Source organism: Salmo trutta, chromosome 3 (assembly GCF_901001165.1).
Source record: "Salmo trutta chromosome 3, fSalTru1.1, whole genome shotgun sequence".
Lineage (NCBI taxonomy): Eukaryota > Metazoa > Chordata > Actinopteri > Salmoniformes > Salmonidae > Salmo > Salmo trutta.
Window position 1 is genome coordinate 54,457,086 of NC_042959.1, and position 16,873 is coordinate 54,473,958.

Genomic DNA, 16,873 nt, shown 5'->3' on the forward strand with positions numbered 1-16,873 from the left:
ACCTTATTCAGAGTGAAAACTATTAACTGGCATCGAGAGCGGGCCTTTCGCTTTCAATCTGGGCTGGCACCCTCCAGTATGCTAACATTATGGCCGGCTTATTAGCGAAACATCCACGTCAATAGCGGCGTGCTGCACACAAGGCCTCAAGGACATCCGCTGTCAGAGAATTAGGAAGACACTCATGATGGTTGTTGTGATGATGACAGTGCTTTCTACTGCCAGGTCTCTCACAATACAGACCCGTATTGGATCCACAGACTCAGACGCCACATAACCCCACAGTACCAGTACTGATCCTAATTGGATATGTTGCCATTGTCACATTTTCCATAAACATTGTCACATTTTCCATCGACCATTCCCTATGTAGGTTAGACGGTAACTACCTGTAAAACAGTTTAGTGAAGCAGAGAACCGAAAGTTGCTGTAAGTCATTACCTACCATTACCTCAGCTACTGGTATCTATTTCAACTCATCTGTCAAACTACTTAGTAAAGAAAATCGGACGGGAAAGGTAACTGTATATCAAAGTTTGTATGTGCTGGAAGAGTCATTCATGCACCAGCTGGTAGCGTCCACAACAACAGGGTTTTGCTGTGTAGGATGTGCTGCAGTGCCAGGTGCAAGAGATTCCTCACTGGTTCAGTAACAAAGGGAGCAGGTTTGGAAATCTTAAGGCCGGCACTGCAGCCAAATCATGACCATATTGGCCCTGAGTGTTTTTCTCCAATGTCTCGTAATTTCTGCAACGCCTGAATGTTTTATCTATTAAGGGCATTAAACAGTGGGAAAATCGTTGGTTCTAAAGCGCTGAATCATGTTGCACCTATGGAGGAGTGCTTTACTTGTAATGTATAGGCTACCTACTTTATTTATTGCAGTCATGGATTCAGTTGAATTCTCTTCAAAGCGCTCTTTATGTTAATGTCCTCATTGTCATCATCAGCTTAACAGTAATTATGACAGGAATCTTTTTTTCATGCTGGATTTACATATATTTTTCTCCACGGTACAAAGAATCCTTCCCTTGTCATAAATCAACATTATATTTAGGTGTTTTTGTGTGCTGCATTTCCATTTCACTAACGGGTCACTTTGTTACCCCTCCCCCACCTGCACAACAACAGGGAAGACCACACCCACAACAACCGCCAGCACAACCATTCAGGTGGCCCCATTCCCTAAGGTGGCAGGTGACTCTGAAAGAGGTACAGGTCCTGATGGCGGTCCTCCAGTCCCAGTTGGGGACCAGGGGTCACCTGACTCGGAACCAATCAGTGTGGAGATGGAGGGTAAGGGGGTGGGGTGTCTGTGTCTGCTGAACTTTGACCTGCACTGGATTGCATTGATGGGCCCTGAAGCTTCACTGCACACTATACTAACCAAGATGAGCACTAACACTCTAATCTTTGTGTGTAGGACACTAAACATTTAACCATATATCCACTCACTTAATGAAGTAACCATGAGTTAGAGAGGCTTAATCACATAAATAGATACTGCATTGGATCCAATTAACCCTTCAATTAACTCTTCCAAACAAAATGACTCCTGCATGTCTCCTCTCATCTCTTATTTAGTCCATCTACTAGGGTAGCTCTCCAGCGGGACACACTTTAACAATCACACACGACCAAGCACGTCTTCTCTTCTCACGCTGTCTAGAGCGCAGCTTCCTGAATGTCATTCCCAGATTACTCCCAATAGGAGCTCCTAATATTCAGCAGGATGGGAAGACTGTTTGTTGATGCTATTTCCTTTAGCCCAGACTCCCCTTGCTGCGCTCCTCTGGCGCCTTGTCAGGAGTCCATAAATCCTTGGTAGTGATGGGTTCCATTCAGGCCGACAGAGTCTCCGGCTGCAATGATGAGCCACTCAGGCTCAAATGAGAAAAGCCTGTAACAAATAAATAACCAGCAGCTGGCGAGCGTACAAGGGGAAACCGTAATAGAAACTTGGGCAACGCAATCTATTTCAGCATGGGCTAGTGTCGCCTGGCTGCCGGTTCAATCAAAAGCACGGAGACCTGGCTGATAAGGCGAGAGAGGAACTGTTCTGGAAGTAACAGCGTGGCAGTTCCAAGGAAGGTCTCTCTCTCTGATGCACCCACACACTATACTAGCTATAGGACACACGCGTGTGTGTGTGTGTGTGTGTGTGTGTGTGTGTGTGTGTGTGTGTGTGTGTGTGTGTGTGTGTGTGTGTGTGTGTGTGTGTGTGTGTGTGTGTGTGTGTGTGTGTGTGTATGATGCTATTGGTTTCAGTTAAGGAACATCGTGGAAACTTCAGATGAGATGCAGTATAGGTAGAATAGGGGTCAAGAAACTCTGGTAGGGCAGCCATGGGTGCAGGCTTTTGTTCTAGCTCAGCACCAACACAACTCATAATGTACTTCTGTAAACTGAGGTTCATTTGAGAAGAGTCTAGTTAGCTCTGATGTATGTTTAAGGCTAGCCTTGAAGCAGGTTTGAAACACCTTTGGCACAATAAACAAACTATTTACCGCAAGCTACAGTAATAGCAATTCTGAAGCCCTCTAGAATTGCATCCCAACTGCTTTTGTTTATATTTTATGTAAGGCCTACACAGACGCAAATACAAGGTGACATGATTCATCCAGCTACGGATAGAAGCAATGTATTATATAAAGACTATGACTGACCAAAATACAAGTACAAGCACCCCTTTTGAGACCTCGCTGTTATGAACATTTCCAGCAATCATTTAGCTGCGGTTCGACCCTGTGTTTCCATCAAGGGAGAACGCCTACCTCGCTATAGTGTCAGAATGCTTCAACCTACGCGTTTGCAAACGCACATTATTTAGACCCAGCTTTTAGATCTCGCTAGTGTTTGTTTTCCCAGTGTTATTTCCTGCTTAGCTTATTTTAAACAGACCTTCCCCGGGGTCGTCCGCATATTCAAATTCACCTGTGTGGGTACGGCAACAAAAAAAACCTTGCTAGCAGCTAATTTAGCCGAGAAGTACAGGGAGACAACTCGATAATATAGGCAAGCAGGCAGGGCTCTGAAACTCATTAAAGCACTAGGAGAAGAGCAGAGAATGAACTCAGGCTGAACTTCTCTTTGCTGCTGAAGAGGGGTTGGTGTCCTGGGGGGACGGTGCCAGTTCCTTACTCTTATTTATATCTCAGTGGATCGAGGAATATAGACTTCCCGTCTAGCCATAAATACAACTCAACTCTCACATCACCTCTCTTCTTGATTACGACATCATCAGTCATCCTATGTCGCTAAATTCATTTTAAGTTGTGCATTATAAACTCAAAAAACATGGTTAATTTAGGCATATCAACAATCCTATGCAGCATCCTCCTCAAGCTGGGTGTGTACATTAAGCTATTCATCATAACCAGGAAAATGTTGCCCACCTCACAGCTGTAGCAGCTGTGCCTCAGTCACAGCTGTTACAGCTAATTTACCATCATTACTTAGTCATGTGGTAATGACACTAAATAAAGGTCACTTTACCTAGATCACTGTTTCCTTTAATTCCTCTGTCCGAATTACTGGCTCTTTATGATGTCTATGATTGACATCAGGTTTGACTATGAAAACACACACTGTAGGGCTCTGTACTGTACACCTCCCCGCGGGTCATATACAGTACATGCACAATACTACATCTTTCCATACGCAGCAAAATGAACACCTCAAAACATGCACTATACTGAAGTTGTTCACAACATGTTCTTGCCTGTCTGTCAACATTAGAGGCTGGTTTCCCATTCACAGATTCACTCTAGTCCTGGACAAAAAAAAGCTGATGGTGATTCTCCATTGAGCATGCTTTTAAATCCAGCACTAGGCTTAATCTGTGTCTGGGAAACTTCCTATATGTTTACTGTCACCCTTGGGTTCAGAGTGCTTAGTGTCACCATGACATTTTTATTATCATGTTAACACCATGGAGACCAGAGTGTTAGTCAACATCAGTGTTGAGTGTCCCAGTGACGTTTGGGCCCACAGTGTACTGATCCACACACGCAGTTGTCCTGACTCCTAACCCCGACCCCTTACCCCTTTCTGTCTCCTCGACCCCTGACCCCTGGGGAATAGTTCTCTATTAACCTGCTTGTTTTTCGGTTGGACTAACCCTTATCTGCCTCCTTTGTTGAATCCTCCTCGCCTTCTCTTCCCCTTTTCCCCATATGACCTCTCTACCCAGTTTCAAAGCCTATGACTGAAACTGTGCTTTGTGTGTTTTTGTTGCCTACAAGCAGTTGTTTCTCTGTGGCTTTAGGCGTGCTTTCAGGCCACTGTTTGGTAAAGCTATGGTTCTTCCAGAGCTGCTTTTCTATTCAGACAGTTAATGTTTGTTTAGGGAGTTATGTTAGGGATTGGCTCTGGAATACAGTAGCTTTACCAGGTGCTGAATGGTGAATGCCCTCTTATTTCTCTTTATTTTATTCCAGATGCAACCGCATGTAAAATGTGTCCCACAATGCATGTAGTGCCATGCTTGATTTGATGGTGGATGATGAGGCTATCAGTACTTGAACTATGTCTGTTCCAAAGCTGTTTGAAATGGAAAATGTGTCTTTGAACTGTATTATCGCTCATGTTTTGCCAGATAATATCTTGGTTTTCAAAGTCAGTGTTGAGTGATATACTGGGATATTATGGCAAGTTAGTCTCTACTTGCCAGGTTCTAAGGTATTGTACGTTATTTGTAATAAGGGATACCTGGAGAAAATGGATGGCCTTCCCTTCAGTAAAATGTATTTTTATCCGACCCTCCCTGAATGCTTGGAGAAAAAAAATAACAAGTGACCCTCCGCAATACCCCAAATAATAATTAAAATATAAAGTGGATATCAAAAAACATGCCTAGCGTTTACCCTCACTCCAAGGTCAGACGAGAGCCTTAGATACTGTATGCAGTTTTAGAAACTGTTCACGGATAAGGGGGGGGGTGATAAAAGCACTACATGAATCTATCCTCTTATTTGCGGTCTGTGAAAAAAAATCATTTTATAATGCATTTCTATGCAATTCTACGAAAATGACCGGAGACGGGCAGAATGTTTTTATACCACAACAGAGCATGACAATGAATGAGCGCATGCTGCAGCACTGGATGCATTTAGATTTCTATTCAGGCTATTGTTAAAAAATAGGATATATTGGCCTCCCGAGTGGCGCAGCGTCTAGGGCACTGCACCACAGAGCTTGAAGCATCACTCCTGCCCCGGGTTCAATCCCAGGCTGTGTCACAGCTGGCTGTGACCGGGAGACCCATGAGGCAGCGCACAATTGGCCCAGCACCGTCCGGGTTAGGGGAGGGTTTGGCCAGCTGGGATTCCCTTGGCCCATCGTGCTCTAGCGACTCCTTGTGGTAGGTCAGGCGCCTGCAAGCTGACTTTGGTTGCCAATTGGACAGTGTTTCCTCCGACGCATTGGGGCGGCTGGCTTCCGGGTTAAGCGAGCAGTGTGTCAAGAAGCGTTGCGGCTTGTTTTGGAGGACACATGTCCTCGCCTCTTCCGAGTCCGTAGGGGAGTTGCAGTGGTAGTGGTACAAGACTGTAACTACCAATTGGATATCACAAAAAAGGGGTAAAAGTACCACAAAAAAAGAGGATGGTGTAAGTTTGGAACAGTGCTAAAGTGATCAACTGTTAAAATGTATCGCAACAGAACCAGATACAACTGAAGTATCTGATCATCAATGAATAAGAGAAAAAGCCATTCATTGTTTAACACCGCAGCCACATAACAGGTAGGCCTATATGCATTTGTAAAAATAATAATAATCATTTGGGAAACTATCATTTATGGGGCGGCAGGGTAGCCTAGTGGTTACAGCGTTTGGCTAGTAACTGAAAGGTTGCAAGTTCAAATCCCCAAGCTGACAAGGTACAAACCTGTCATTCTGCCCCTGAACAAGGCAGTTAACCCACTGTTCCTAGGCTGTCATATATTTTATTCCATGATATTGTTGTTACACTAAACCCTCCCCCTGACTGAAATTGAAAAAGCATGACCCTTCCCCATTTTCCTCCAGGTAACTATTGTGTACATTTCAATATCTCCATTAGTGCCTTATTTTATTTTTATTTTTACCAGTATTCAACACAAGTCTCCTCAGTGAAACCTCTTGATGCTCTACATGCATCAGCACACTTCTAATAAAATGCCATGTTTATTAGCACTATTTTTCAATTGGAGTGAACCAGTTACATTACAGCGTATCATATTACCTCGTGTGTGCATAAATCAAGCTGCATCCAATTGGTTGGGCACTGATGTGTAATATTATGCATATTCTTAATAATGAGAATACATGATTGAATTCATTCACACGATCACCCAGACCCCCTTTCGCACACACTCACACACCACACACACGAACACAGAGCGTTAACTCTGTTCATCATTACCCAAGCATCAGCTATTTGAACTGTCAAAGTACTCTGAATTTTAGTTAGCAGACTCTTGTTCGTGTCTAATTTTGAAAACACTCTCAGTGCTTGGAGTGTTGCAGCCGATGATTTGTTGTTGTGTTTTCCTCGGCAGAAAATACGTCTCTGGCATTAGTTGGGGGTAATGGTTGCCTGCGAAGCCTGGGGCCATGTTGACTCATTGCGGCACTATGGAATGAAGTACCCTTTAATGGAACTATTACATTCTCCCCTTCAGCTGTAGAGAAACAGAAACTAATTAGGCTATTTTGGAACGTCTTTACTTGACGCAGATATAGAACTCAGGAGTATTTTCCAGTGCTTAGCTACAGTGCCTTCAGAAAGTATTCACACCCCTTGACTTTTTCAACATTTTGTTGTTACAGCCTGATTTTTCAAATGGATTAAATTGAGATTTTTGGTTCTGTCAAAGTGGAATTATGTTTTTCGAAATGTTTACAAATTCATACATTTTAAAGCTTTTAATCTTTAAGGACTGGGGAGTTTTTCAGGATAAAAATGAAACGGAATGGAGCTAAGCAAGGCAAAATCCTAGAGGGGAAACCTGGTTCAGTTTGCTTTCCACCAGACACTGGGAGATTAATTAACCTTTCAGCAGGACAATACCTAAAACATAAGGCCAAATCTACGCTGGAGTTGCTTACCAAGAAGACAGTTAATATTCCTGAGTGGCCACGCTACTGTTTTGACTTAAATCTACTTGAAAATCTATGGCAAGACCTGAAAATTGTTGTCTAGCAACGATCAACAACCAATTTGACAGAGCTTGAAGAATTATGAAAAAGATTATGGGCAAATATTGCACAATCCAGGTGTGGAAAGCTCTTAGAGACTTACCCAGAAAGACTCACATCTGTAATCGCTGCCAAAGGTGCTTCTACAAAGTATTGACTCAGGGGTGTGATACTAAATAAATGAGATATTTCTGTTTTTCATTTTCAATACATTTTGAATTCAGGCTATAACTCAACATTCAAAAGGCACTCGCACATCTGAGCAATCTTTTTTGCAGGTGCACAAGAACAAGATGAAGGAAAAAGGGAACCCACACTGCTCTTGATGGTATCAGTGCCTTCGTCAGAGCTCTGACGAAGGCCGTGAGGCCAATACGTAAGCTTATTAAAGATCAGTGATACTATCAAGAGCAGTGTGCAGTTTCCTTTTTCCTTCAGGCTATAACACAACAAAATGTGGAATAAGTCCAGCGGTATCAATACTTTCTGAAGGCACTGTAAGTGCGATCTTGAGCAGTGAACTTTTCCATTGTGTCAGTAATCTTTAAAGGGATAGTTCACTCTGAAAACAACATTGGAATTGTCCCAAAGTCGAGCTGTCTATATTCCACACCATAGTTAGGCATCAGCAATCAGGATTACCATAAACACTGTAGTATCCCAGTTCAATAATCAATAATCGGTTGATGTCCAAAATCCCTGATTCTCAAGACCATCCATTTGGCCATCAACACTGCAGATGGCTAGCTGATTCTATGGTGCACATGCTATAGAATAAAAACACAGCTTGACTCTGAAACACTTCTTAGGTATGTACAGTAGTAGTTCAGTTGGAGCTAAATGAATCTGTATGATTTTATATAACTATCGGTTTTAAGCATCTCAGAGAAGGGTTAGACGTGAGTCAAAGGTGAAAATCTCTGCTTTCCTTGTTTATGTTTCACTTCTTTTGTTTTTGTTTGTTTTGGAGCCATTTAATCACCTGCTGAAATAGCACTTCACACTCCAGAATCAACACGTTCTCAACTTTGGCTCCTCGCGCAACCCTTCCCTAATTAGTGAAACGCAGAACAGACTCCAGGTTGCGTATAGCTTTAGCTTGGTTACATAATGCACAGCCTTGTCTATTTTTACCATTATGGATATAATCGCTCAGTGTTTCTCTCATGCAGCGCTATGAGAGCGTCAAGCGGGGGCCTTCTACGTACCAAAACACAGCTGCTTCTGAGAGCGAGGCTTCAAAACCCACCAGGCTGACAATCTGTCACTCACTTTGACACATCTCTCCATCTTCTCCCAGCCTCCCCCTTACAATCTGTTCCCTGCTCATTCTTTCTCACACTTTATTTCTGTCACTTTTTTGTCCCCAGCTTTCTGCCACATTCTATTTCATTTTATTTTCTCTAGTTCTCTTGCTCATCTTTTTTCTGTCCTGTTCCGCGCTCTCTCTTTTCCGTTGCCTGGCAGTTTCTTACTGAAGTTATATTTTCTCTCCCTACTGTATCTCTCTCTCTCTCTCTCTCTCTCTGTCTCTCGTCCTCTCGAGCATGAATACTTCCAGCTGTCCCCCCCCCTCCCTTTCTGTCACCGTTTCTCTCCTCCTTCCCTCCTGTCCACTCTCAACCATATGTGTGTTTACCTTTTAGAAGACCTGAGAGTTCTTAATGTGTGTGTGTTCTGTTCTTCACGCGTTACACGTACAGTAGGCCTCTGTTCAACAGAGACCATGCTGAACCCACACTTTGGCTAAAGATATAGTGTGACAACCAAGAAAAACAAACACTGAAAAACACTCAGTTATTAACATTATATAAACCATTGAGAGGAGGTTGTTATTGTTGCTTTGAGTAGCTTCAATTATCCTGCGGCACCACATATCTTTACATAACGCACCTATATTTTACTAACATTTTTATGCAACCTCTACCACTTCACAGGTGCAGGCAACTAAAATGAATGGTCACATGTTACATTAAAGCAAAGCTCTCAAACCTTTTTGTCTCACCTCTTTATCAGAGGTGTCATACAATATTGGGTCATAAAATGATTAATTTGACCCTTTTTAAAGGTATTTTCTTTCAACTCTGTATTGAGGCAATGCATTACACTGTTTGCCTGCATGCTATGCCTCCTGTGTGCCATCTAGCAGCACACCAGTCTCCCACATGCCATGATTCAGTGGGTATTAATTTCACTGTGACCATGCCACCATATGTCACGCATACGGCCCGATTGAGTCATCCACCCCAGCCCCAAACGTGTTGTGACAGGTTGTGCGTGGGGTTGGAGATCTGTGTACCTCCGCTGTGTATTTCCCCACTGCGGCTCTTGACTCATAGCTCCTCGGCCATGTGGAACCCTTCAATAGTCATAGGGTCCTGGTCAGGGGGCCCAGATGAGTCACAGAACTGGGAGCCACAGGGAGCCTGGGGGAAGCCACACAGAGACATGGGCATCCTGACCTGTATTATTCAAAAACCCCCATACTGCCTCGGCTCACTCTGACACACTGGCCTAGGACAGATAGGATAAACGAAGCACCGCCATGCCAAATTGGATGCAGTCTAGCGCAGTGCCATCCGTTTTGTCACCAAAGCCCCATATACTACCCACCATTGCGACCTGTACGCTCTCGTTGGCTAGCCCTCGCTTCATACTTGTCGCCAAACCCACTGGCTCCAGGTCATCTACAAGTCTCTGCTAGGTACAGCCCCGACTTATCTCAGCTCACTGGTCACCATAGCAGCACCCACCTGTAGCACGCGCTACAGCAGGTATATCTCACTAGTCACCCCCAAAGCCAATTCCTCCTTTGGCCGCCTTTCCTTCCAGTTCTCTGCTGCCAATGACTGGAATGAATTGCAAAAATCACTGAAGCTGGAGACTCATATCTCCCTCACTAGCTTTAAGCACCAGCTGTCAGAACAGATCACTGCACCTGTACATAGCCCATCTGTAAATAGCCCGTCCAACTACCTCATCCCCATACTGTATTTATTTATTTATTTATTTATCCTGCTCCTTTGCACCCCAGTATCTCTACTTGCACATTCATCTTTTGCACATCAATCACTCCAGTGTTTAATTGGCATATTGTAATTACTTCGCCACCATGGCCTATTTATTGCCTTACCTCCCTTATCTTACCTCATTTGCACACACTGTATATAGACTTCTACTGTATTATTGACTGTATGTTTGTTTATTTCATGTGTAACTCTGTGTTGTTGTATGTGTTGAACTGCTTTGCTTTATCTTGGCCAGGTCACAGTTGTAAATGAGAACTTGTTCTAAACTAGCCTACCTGGTTAAACAAAGATGATTTTTACAATTTTTTAACCATCATAGAAATACAATGGATATAGCACTTGAATGGATAGAACTTGCGATTTCAAAGCAGCAAGTCAAACTTATTCTGTGAATTTAACATTATCGCCAGGAGAATGTGATAGTACAGTATATTGCATCTCTCTATAGGGGAATGACACCCAGTATTCTATTTACTGATGTAGAGCACATGGCCCAATTGATAGTGTTAGAGAGCTTTGCAGTGCTCTAAAAGCTTTTACTTCCTGATAGCGCTGGGAGAGCGACAGGGAGCAGACACTTTTCCTCTAACTTTGTGACCGACATATAACTTTCCATCAACGCCAGGCAAAGAGACACTCGTGTCGGCAGCTACTTCAAGACCAAAGAACGAAGCCTTGTTTGATGCTAATTCTGCCACATCTTCTCTCTGTTTGTATTAAGAGGCTGTCAAAGAAAAACGGTAACGGTGACAAGTACCCTTTAGAGTTACTAGCAAAGTGCCAGGTGCTTCAAGGCTGATGCCTGTGCTCCTCTATTAACACATCGAGATTTTCCCTGTTGTGCTTTTGTTACTTTTATAGATTCATGATGAGTTTGTGCTTGAAGCTGCAGTGGAGCTTTGTTACTAATTTCTTCAGCCTACAATGTCTGCACTGCATACCTGTTCTCCACATACAGTATATACCTAAAGACATACTGTGTGTGCACTGCATACCTGTTCTCCACATAAATACCTAAAGACAAACACACACTTGACCTAAGAGCATTCTTTTTTAAATGTATCCAAGGACATTCTGTTCTGTGTTCTGCGTGTACTGTAGATTCATGCGAATTATTATTCACATCTCCCTTTCCCTTTATAAATTAATGAATATCTTTCTTTCAAATGGTATTGGTATGCTGCCTGCATTTACCCTCACAGACTCCAGTTTTCGTCCCAGCAATGTTTTCCTTATTCAGACAGAATAATGTATTGGCAACCTATTTGAACAAAACCCATTTAAAGAAATTATGAAATGTAAGACACTGCTGTCATTGAAATTGTTGTACGAGATGTCTGATTCCACTAAACGCCTAGTTGTAAATTCCCTCAGTGAAATTCCCTTCTAATCAAGTGCCCTCACTCTGTTAAAGCTGAAGCATGTGGCAGCTCTTTGTAATTTCATCGAAAGAGAAAAACCCTCGACAAGTCTCTCTTAGGCCCAATCACCTAAATCCTCCTCCTCATCATCATCTTCAACATCCCATCACCACCATTACGTCTAAAGCTGGCACTATCATTGCCTATTACTGCCTAACCTGAGCTCTCATTACGGGATGAAATTAGACTATTTGGAACACCTGCATTTCTGCTCCTGGGTGGCCCAAATCCCCTCCCCAGACTTATCAATTTCACAGAGACTATCATTAAGGTTGGAGAAGGGCCTGACACCATAGATGGCAGCAGCCTTTGTAAATAAGCTCTGATTGCGAGAAAGGTGGCTAGTATCACTCCTCCTGTTGAATCTCAGATAACATTAGGCAAATATAGTAGCAGGGTCACACAATCCAAGGGCGTTTTCATAGTGTTGAGATAACCTTGAGATTTTCAGGCACTTAGTTGCGGCTGTTCAGATGTTTTCCCAGACAACCATTTGAATCAGTCAGACTCTCGTTCAATTAAAGAGTGACACATTCTAGGAGCTGGTTGGTCGAGTTGGTTATTTTTGGCAAGTTCATCGCAGGGGCACTCACCCTGATCCATGCATTTGAAAGCACAGCCAGTGTGAATGACATCAGACTCCTGCCAGTGCACCCATCAATATTTAAAACCCAAACTCATTTTGGAGTTGATTTCTCGCTGACTGGGGAGCTCTTGCCCTCTGCCACTCTTTGCAGTTGGCGACGAAAGCTGAGGTCTTGGCAAGAAATACTTTATTGATTCATTAACAGAGAGGGAGGCAAGCCAAGAGGTTAGTTCCAACACCTCTGCAACGCTGCTTCCCACATACTAGAGCTTCTGTAAACACAACCAGTCTTTTCCAGCTGCTGCCTGCTTGACCTTATAGAAATTATAGTCTCTTCTAGGTCTCTGGTTTCATTACACTAAAGACCATTTTGTTCTCGCTCTCTTTTTCTGTGAAGGTGTCCGACGGCCTCCCGAGATGGAGAAGACCAACCACAGTGTCCACTACACCCTGCTGATTGCCTGTGTGCTGGTGGCCTTTGTCCTTGGAGCCTTCCTCTCAGGCTTTCTGGTCTCCTGCTACTGCAACCACACCGGCCACAAGACCAAGAGGCTGGCCAAGGACCCGGAGGCCCCCATTCCTCACGCACTGTCCCTACGCAGCCTGGCCAAGCTCAATGGCCTGCTGGAATGCCAGAACAAGGAGGATAAGATGGAGGTGTCCTCGCCCAAGCTCTACAACTCCTTCTTCCAGAACGGGAAGGAGCATCATCAAGGAGCACCCAGACGGAACGGTGGTCACCACCCAGGGATGTCCATGGGAGACCAGGTCCACCCCCATCACCTACACCACTCTTCGGAGCTCTCGGGTCTGCCCACCCCAGACTCCACCCCTGAACTGCCCATCAAGAACATGAAGGCTTTCAAGAACCAGTGGGAGAAGAACCAGAACTGCAACAATGCCAAGGAGCCCAAGTCCCACAACATGGGACAAGGCTCCAGGCCCAGCTCAGGCCAGCTCCACCAGCAGATCTACCCCTACTCTCACAGTTTCTCCAATGGGCAAGCTCTGGCCAATGGGCATGCCTTGGTCGGTGGACCTCAGCCCCTGGAGGAACGCAAGATCCACAATACCGAGCGCATGTTGGTCCAGCAGCCTTACCCCTGCTACCCGCAGAAGGTGATGGAGGTCACGTCACTGGACGAGCTGCTCAAACACATCCACGAGGCCAACGCCAGCAAGAACGCCCAGGTCATGACCTCATCCGGCCTGTCAGCCAGCGGCGGGTGCCATGGGGGTCAACTAGCCTTTGCCAACCGTGTCCAGCCGCACATCCCCGAGACGGAGTCTGCGCCTTACTACAGCTCTTCCACCCTGCCCCGAGACAGCCTGACCCGCCGCATGGACGTACCTCCGGACATGCCCCCTCACCACCAGTCCACCCTGGAGCGGAGGCACTCTTCCCAGAGACACTCACTGATTACCGCTGCCACTAAGATTGCCAACGGAGGGGGTGGTGGAGGGATGGTCCACCGACAGCAAAGCTTCAGCCAGCGTAACGGCCACCAGCAACAACCGCCCCCTATGCTGGCTCGAATGAACTCCACCGGCAGCGCCTGCGAGATCCACTACCCGCTCATCCCCAACGGGTACCTGACACGCCACCAGAGTTACAACGGAGAGAAACAGGAGGATACCGGAGGATACCTCCACCGAGGGGCCATAGTCCGCCGGACCACCTCCCTCAAACCCGACGTCCCTCCCAAACCCCTCTTCATCCCTGCCTCCTCTCCCGTCAACCAACAGGGAAACTTCAACTACTGAGGAGAAAGAGGAGAGGAGAACAGGGCAAGAGTGACTGTGCCTCGTCCTCTCCTCTCAATGGGTGAAAAGTGAAAGACCTTTATGAGAAGACGTGCCCTGGATTATGTGGCAGCCATTCTTGCTGTCGACAAACCTCAAACAAACTTGTTATTTCCCCTTTATGTCCAATGCATATCTTTGTACCATATTGGTATTGCTCAGCTACTTGCTTATAGAAGGTGAGGGACTGGGGTTGGTGAAACGCGACCCCCTTAAATTATGCTGCCAATGTCCTCAGTGTGGATTTACCATGCAACTTAGTTGTGGAAGGGTTTACCATCAAACATCGGACAGCTTAAGATTGAATCTAGAGCTTCTTGTGATGCCTATGAAACTTGCTTTTGCTTACCTTTTTCTTATGTAGTGTTGACAAAAAGTCCTGATCCCCCTAACGTGTTTCTATATATGCATGTGTGTGTATATATATGTGTGTTTTTATATCTACACCGTATATGTATACATATACATATGCAGTATATGTATCCTGTGGAGCGACATCAACAAAACTCCTTTAAAGGTAGCTCTGTCTTTTTGCCTTACTTTGAAACTGAACCCATTATGTTGAAATACATTACTGGTTGGTGTTTGGCATCTCAAATATAAGTTCTGAGGCAAGGTCCTGCCTGCCCCTGTTTCAGCATGGTTAGTATGTGGACTAGGGGAATAAGTAATCCTTTACCATATTAACACGTTCATGGTGAATGTACTACTCACATTCAAAAAGAGAGCCAAGATGGTGGATACTGACAAGCAAAGGAAACTACTCAAAGCAACTATGCTAGGCGTTTCTCTTTTTTGGAAAATGGAGACCCTACTATCCTGCCAAGGCCTGAGAAACAGATGAAAGGCATTAATACAGCGGGTCTATGAAGTAGGGTCTACTACAATTCCTAAAGAATGTTTTTATCACATTGGTGCTTAGTTGATCCTCATGAATTCTAATATAATTATCATGTATCACAGAGGACCAGACACTCAACCCCCAAAGAATCAGGATCAAGATCAGACCATCCGCCCCCAAAAGACACTCAACATGGTACATGGTACTCTTAACATGGTACAGACTGCAGTTATTATAATTATTAACTTTGTGGCTATTGGTTGTAAATAAAGGAATGATACTAGCCAAATGTTAATTGTATGTGTAAATGTGTGCCTTATTTAATATAGTATGTGGTATGGGGTAGGGGTAAATGCAAGGCACCAAGATGCTATATAATAGGTGTTCGATTTTTTTTTTTTTAATGGTTGTCGGAATGTGTCATATCTATTGTAGATTTGTATTTCTAACTAGGGTTTTTGATATCCCTGAACTGTGAGCCTGCCAGCACTGGCATAGCGACTACCACAGCTTGAGGCTGCATCTTTTTTGTTTGCCTCCTTTTCGTGTGTTTTCACTGGGTTAGCTGTTTCTCTGATTGCTAACTTTACCTTTTGATTGTTTGTAGCATAGCAGGCTACTCAATAGATTAAAAGGGGGGACATCAGTCCCTCAGATGTTAAGATTTTTCGGGCTCTCTGATACTCCCTACATGTCACTTGGTCTCAACACCACAGGTACACACACCACAGGTACACCACAGGTACACCACAGGTACACCACAGGTACACCACAGGTACACCACAGGTACACCACAGGTACACCACAGGTAGCGGAAAAGATCCGAAGGGTGGGATTTGGTGTTTTTTTTGTCTGATCAGAAGATGTTGAGTTTGTTTTAGGTAGAAATGGAATGGACTCCCTGATACGATGAGCGTAGACCGGAAGGGATCGGAAGTGTCTGCCGAGCGTTCTCCTCAGGGAGAGAGAGGGAAAGCAGTCAGATCGGCCTCAGAAATACCACTCCCTCTGGAACTCTGTTGTTGCACTTTCTGGGCTACTTCATGGTTGCTGGATTCATGGTCAATTATTTGAGAGAAAAAAAAGCACTTACTGTATCTGAAAATAGTATTTATGCCCTAGATTCCTGAAGCTGGTCTGACCCCAAGTTTACCCTTCACACTTGAATTCACCTTGGGGCTGACCGATCGATACATGAGCCTAAACTACAACATTTGTTATAGATGGCTACTTTCTTGCGTTTTAGGCAAACTAGTTGTTTGGATACAACACACACATAAGTAGAATCCTCACAGACCTTATGGATCACTCCCATTACACATGAAACCAGTATTTGATTTTGAATGTGACCATATCTCATAACAGGAAAAGGGCAGCTACAGTACTTATTGGTGAGTTGAAGTGAAGTTTATTTGAGTTTGCGTTGACATTGTATGGGAAAGGGAATGGTCTATTTTACTTTTACTAGCTATCAGTATTGCACAGAGTGTAAATACATTCTCTTGGGGGGGGATTAATAATGTTTTCATTCTTTGGGCTCTTATGAATTTGGTTTCACAGAATACCATTGTATGTCTCTTACAATAGAAATAAACGAAAATACATTGCAAGTGTGTCACTGACTCTGATGTGTGTCACATTATTCTCACATAGAAGTGACCTGTTTTATTACAAAATTATTGAACTTTATAAACCATTGTCAAGAGTAGGGTTGAATAGCGGGAACAGGTTTACCGAGACTTCCCGCCCAAACCCACTCCCTTTTCCCTGGGATAAATCACTGCGAGAAACCAGTAAATTGTAATAAATTATTTCTATCAAAAGCATGACGTGAAATTGAACTGTTAAATTATATCTGGCTAAATCTGGCTTCTCACCGGCCTTCTCTCTGCTATCTGCATGATCAATCATCAATGCTCAGGGTTGGGACAGAGCGCATCTCAGTAGGCTATGGAGCGCAGTCCATAATGCATTATCTTATCATGCTAACTTATTGTTCTTGTGACAGGTAGG

The 16,873-nt window shown here is 44.1% G+C and overlaps 1 protein-coding gene across 2 annotated transcripts in view; it reads left to right on the plus strand.

Moving 5' to 3' along the window:
• The window catches only part of LOC115179058 (semaphorin-6D), a 119,649-nt gene extending 103,174 nt beyond the window's left edge, over nt 1-16,475 (plus strand). For both annotated transcript variants that reach the window (XM_029740379.1, XM_029740378.1), the window contains 2 exons: nt 1,132-1,296; nt 12,614-16,475. In XM_029740379.1, coding sequence (XP_029596239.1) covers nt 1,132-1,296; nt 12,614-13,980 — 1,532 coding nt within the window. In that variant the 3' untranslated portion in view covers nt 13,981-16,475. The remainder of the gene's footprint in view (nt 1-1,131; nt 1,297-12,613) is intronic.
• Nucleotides 16,476-16,873: the final 398 nt, after the last annotated feature.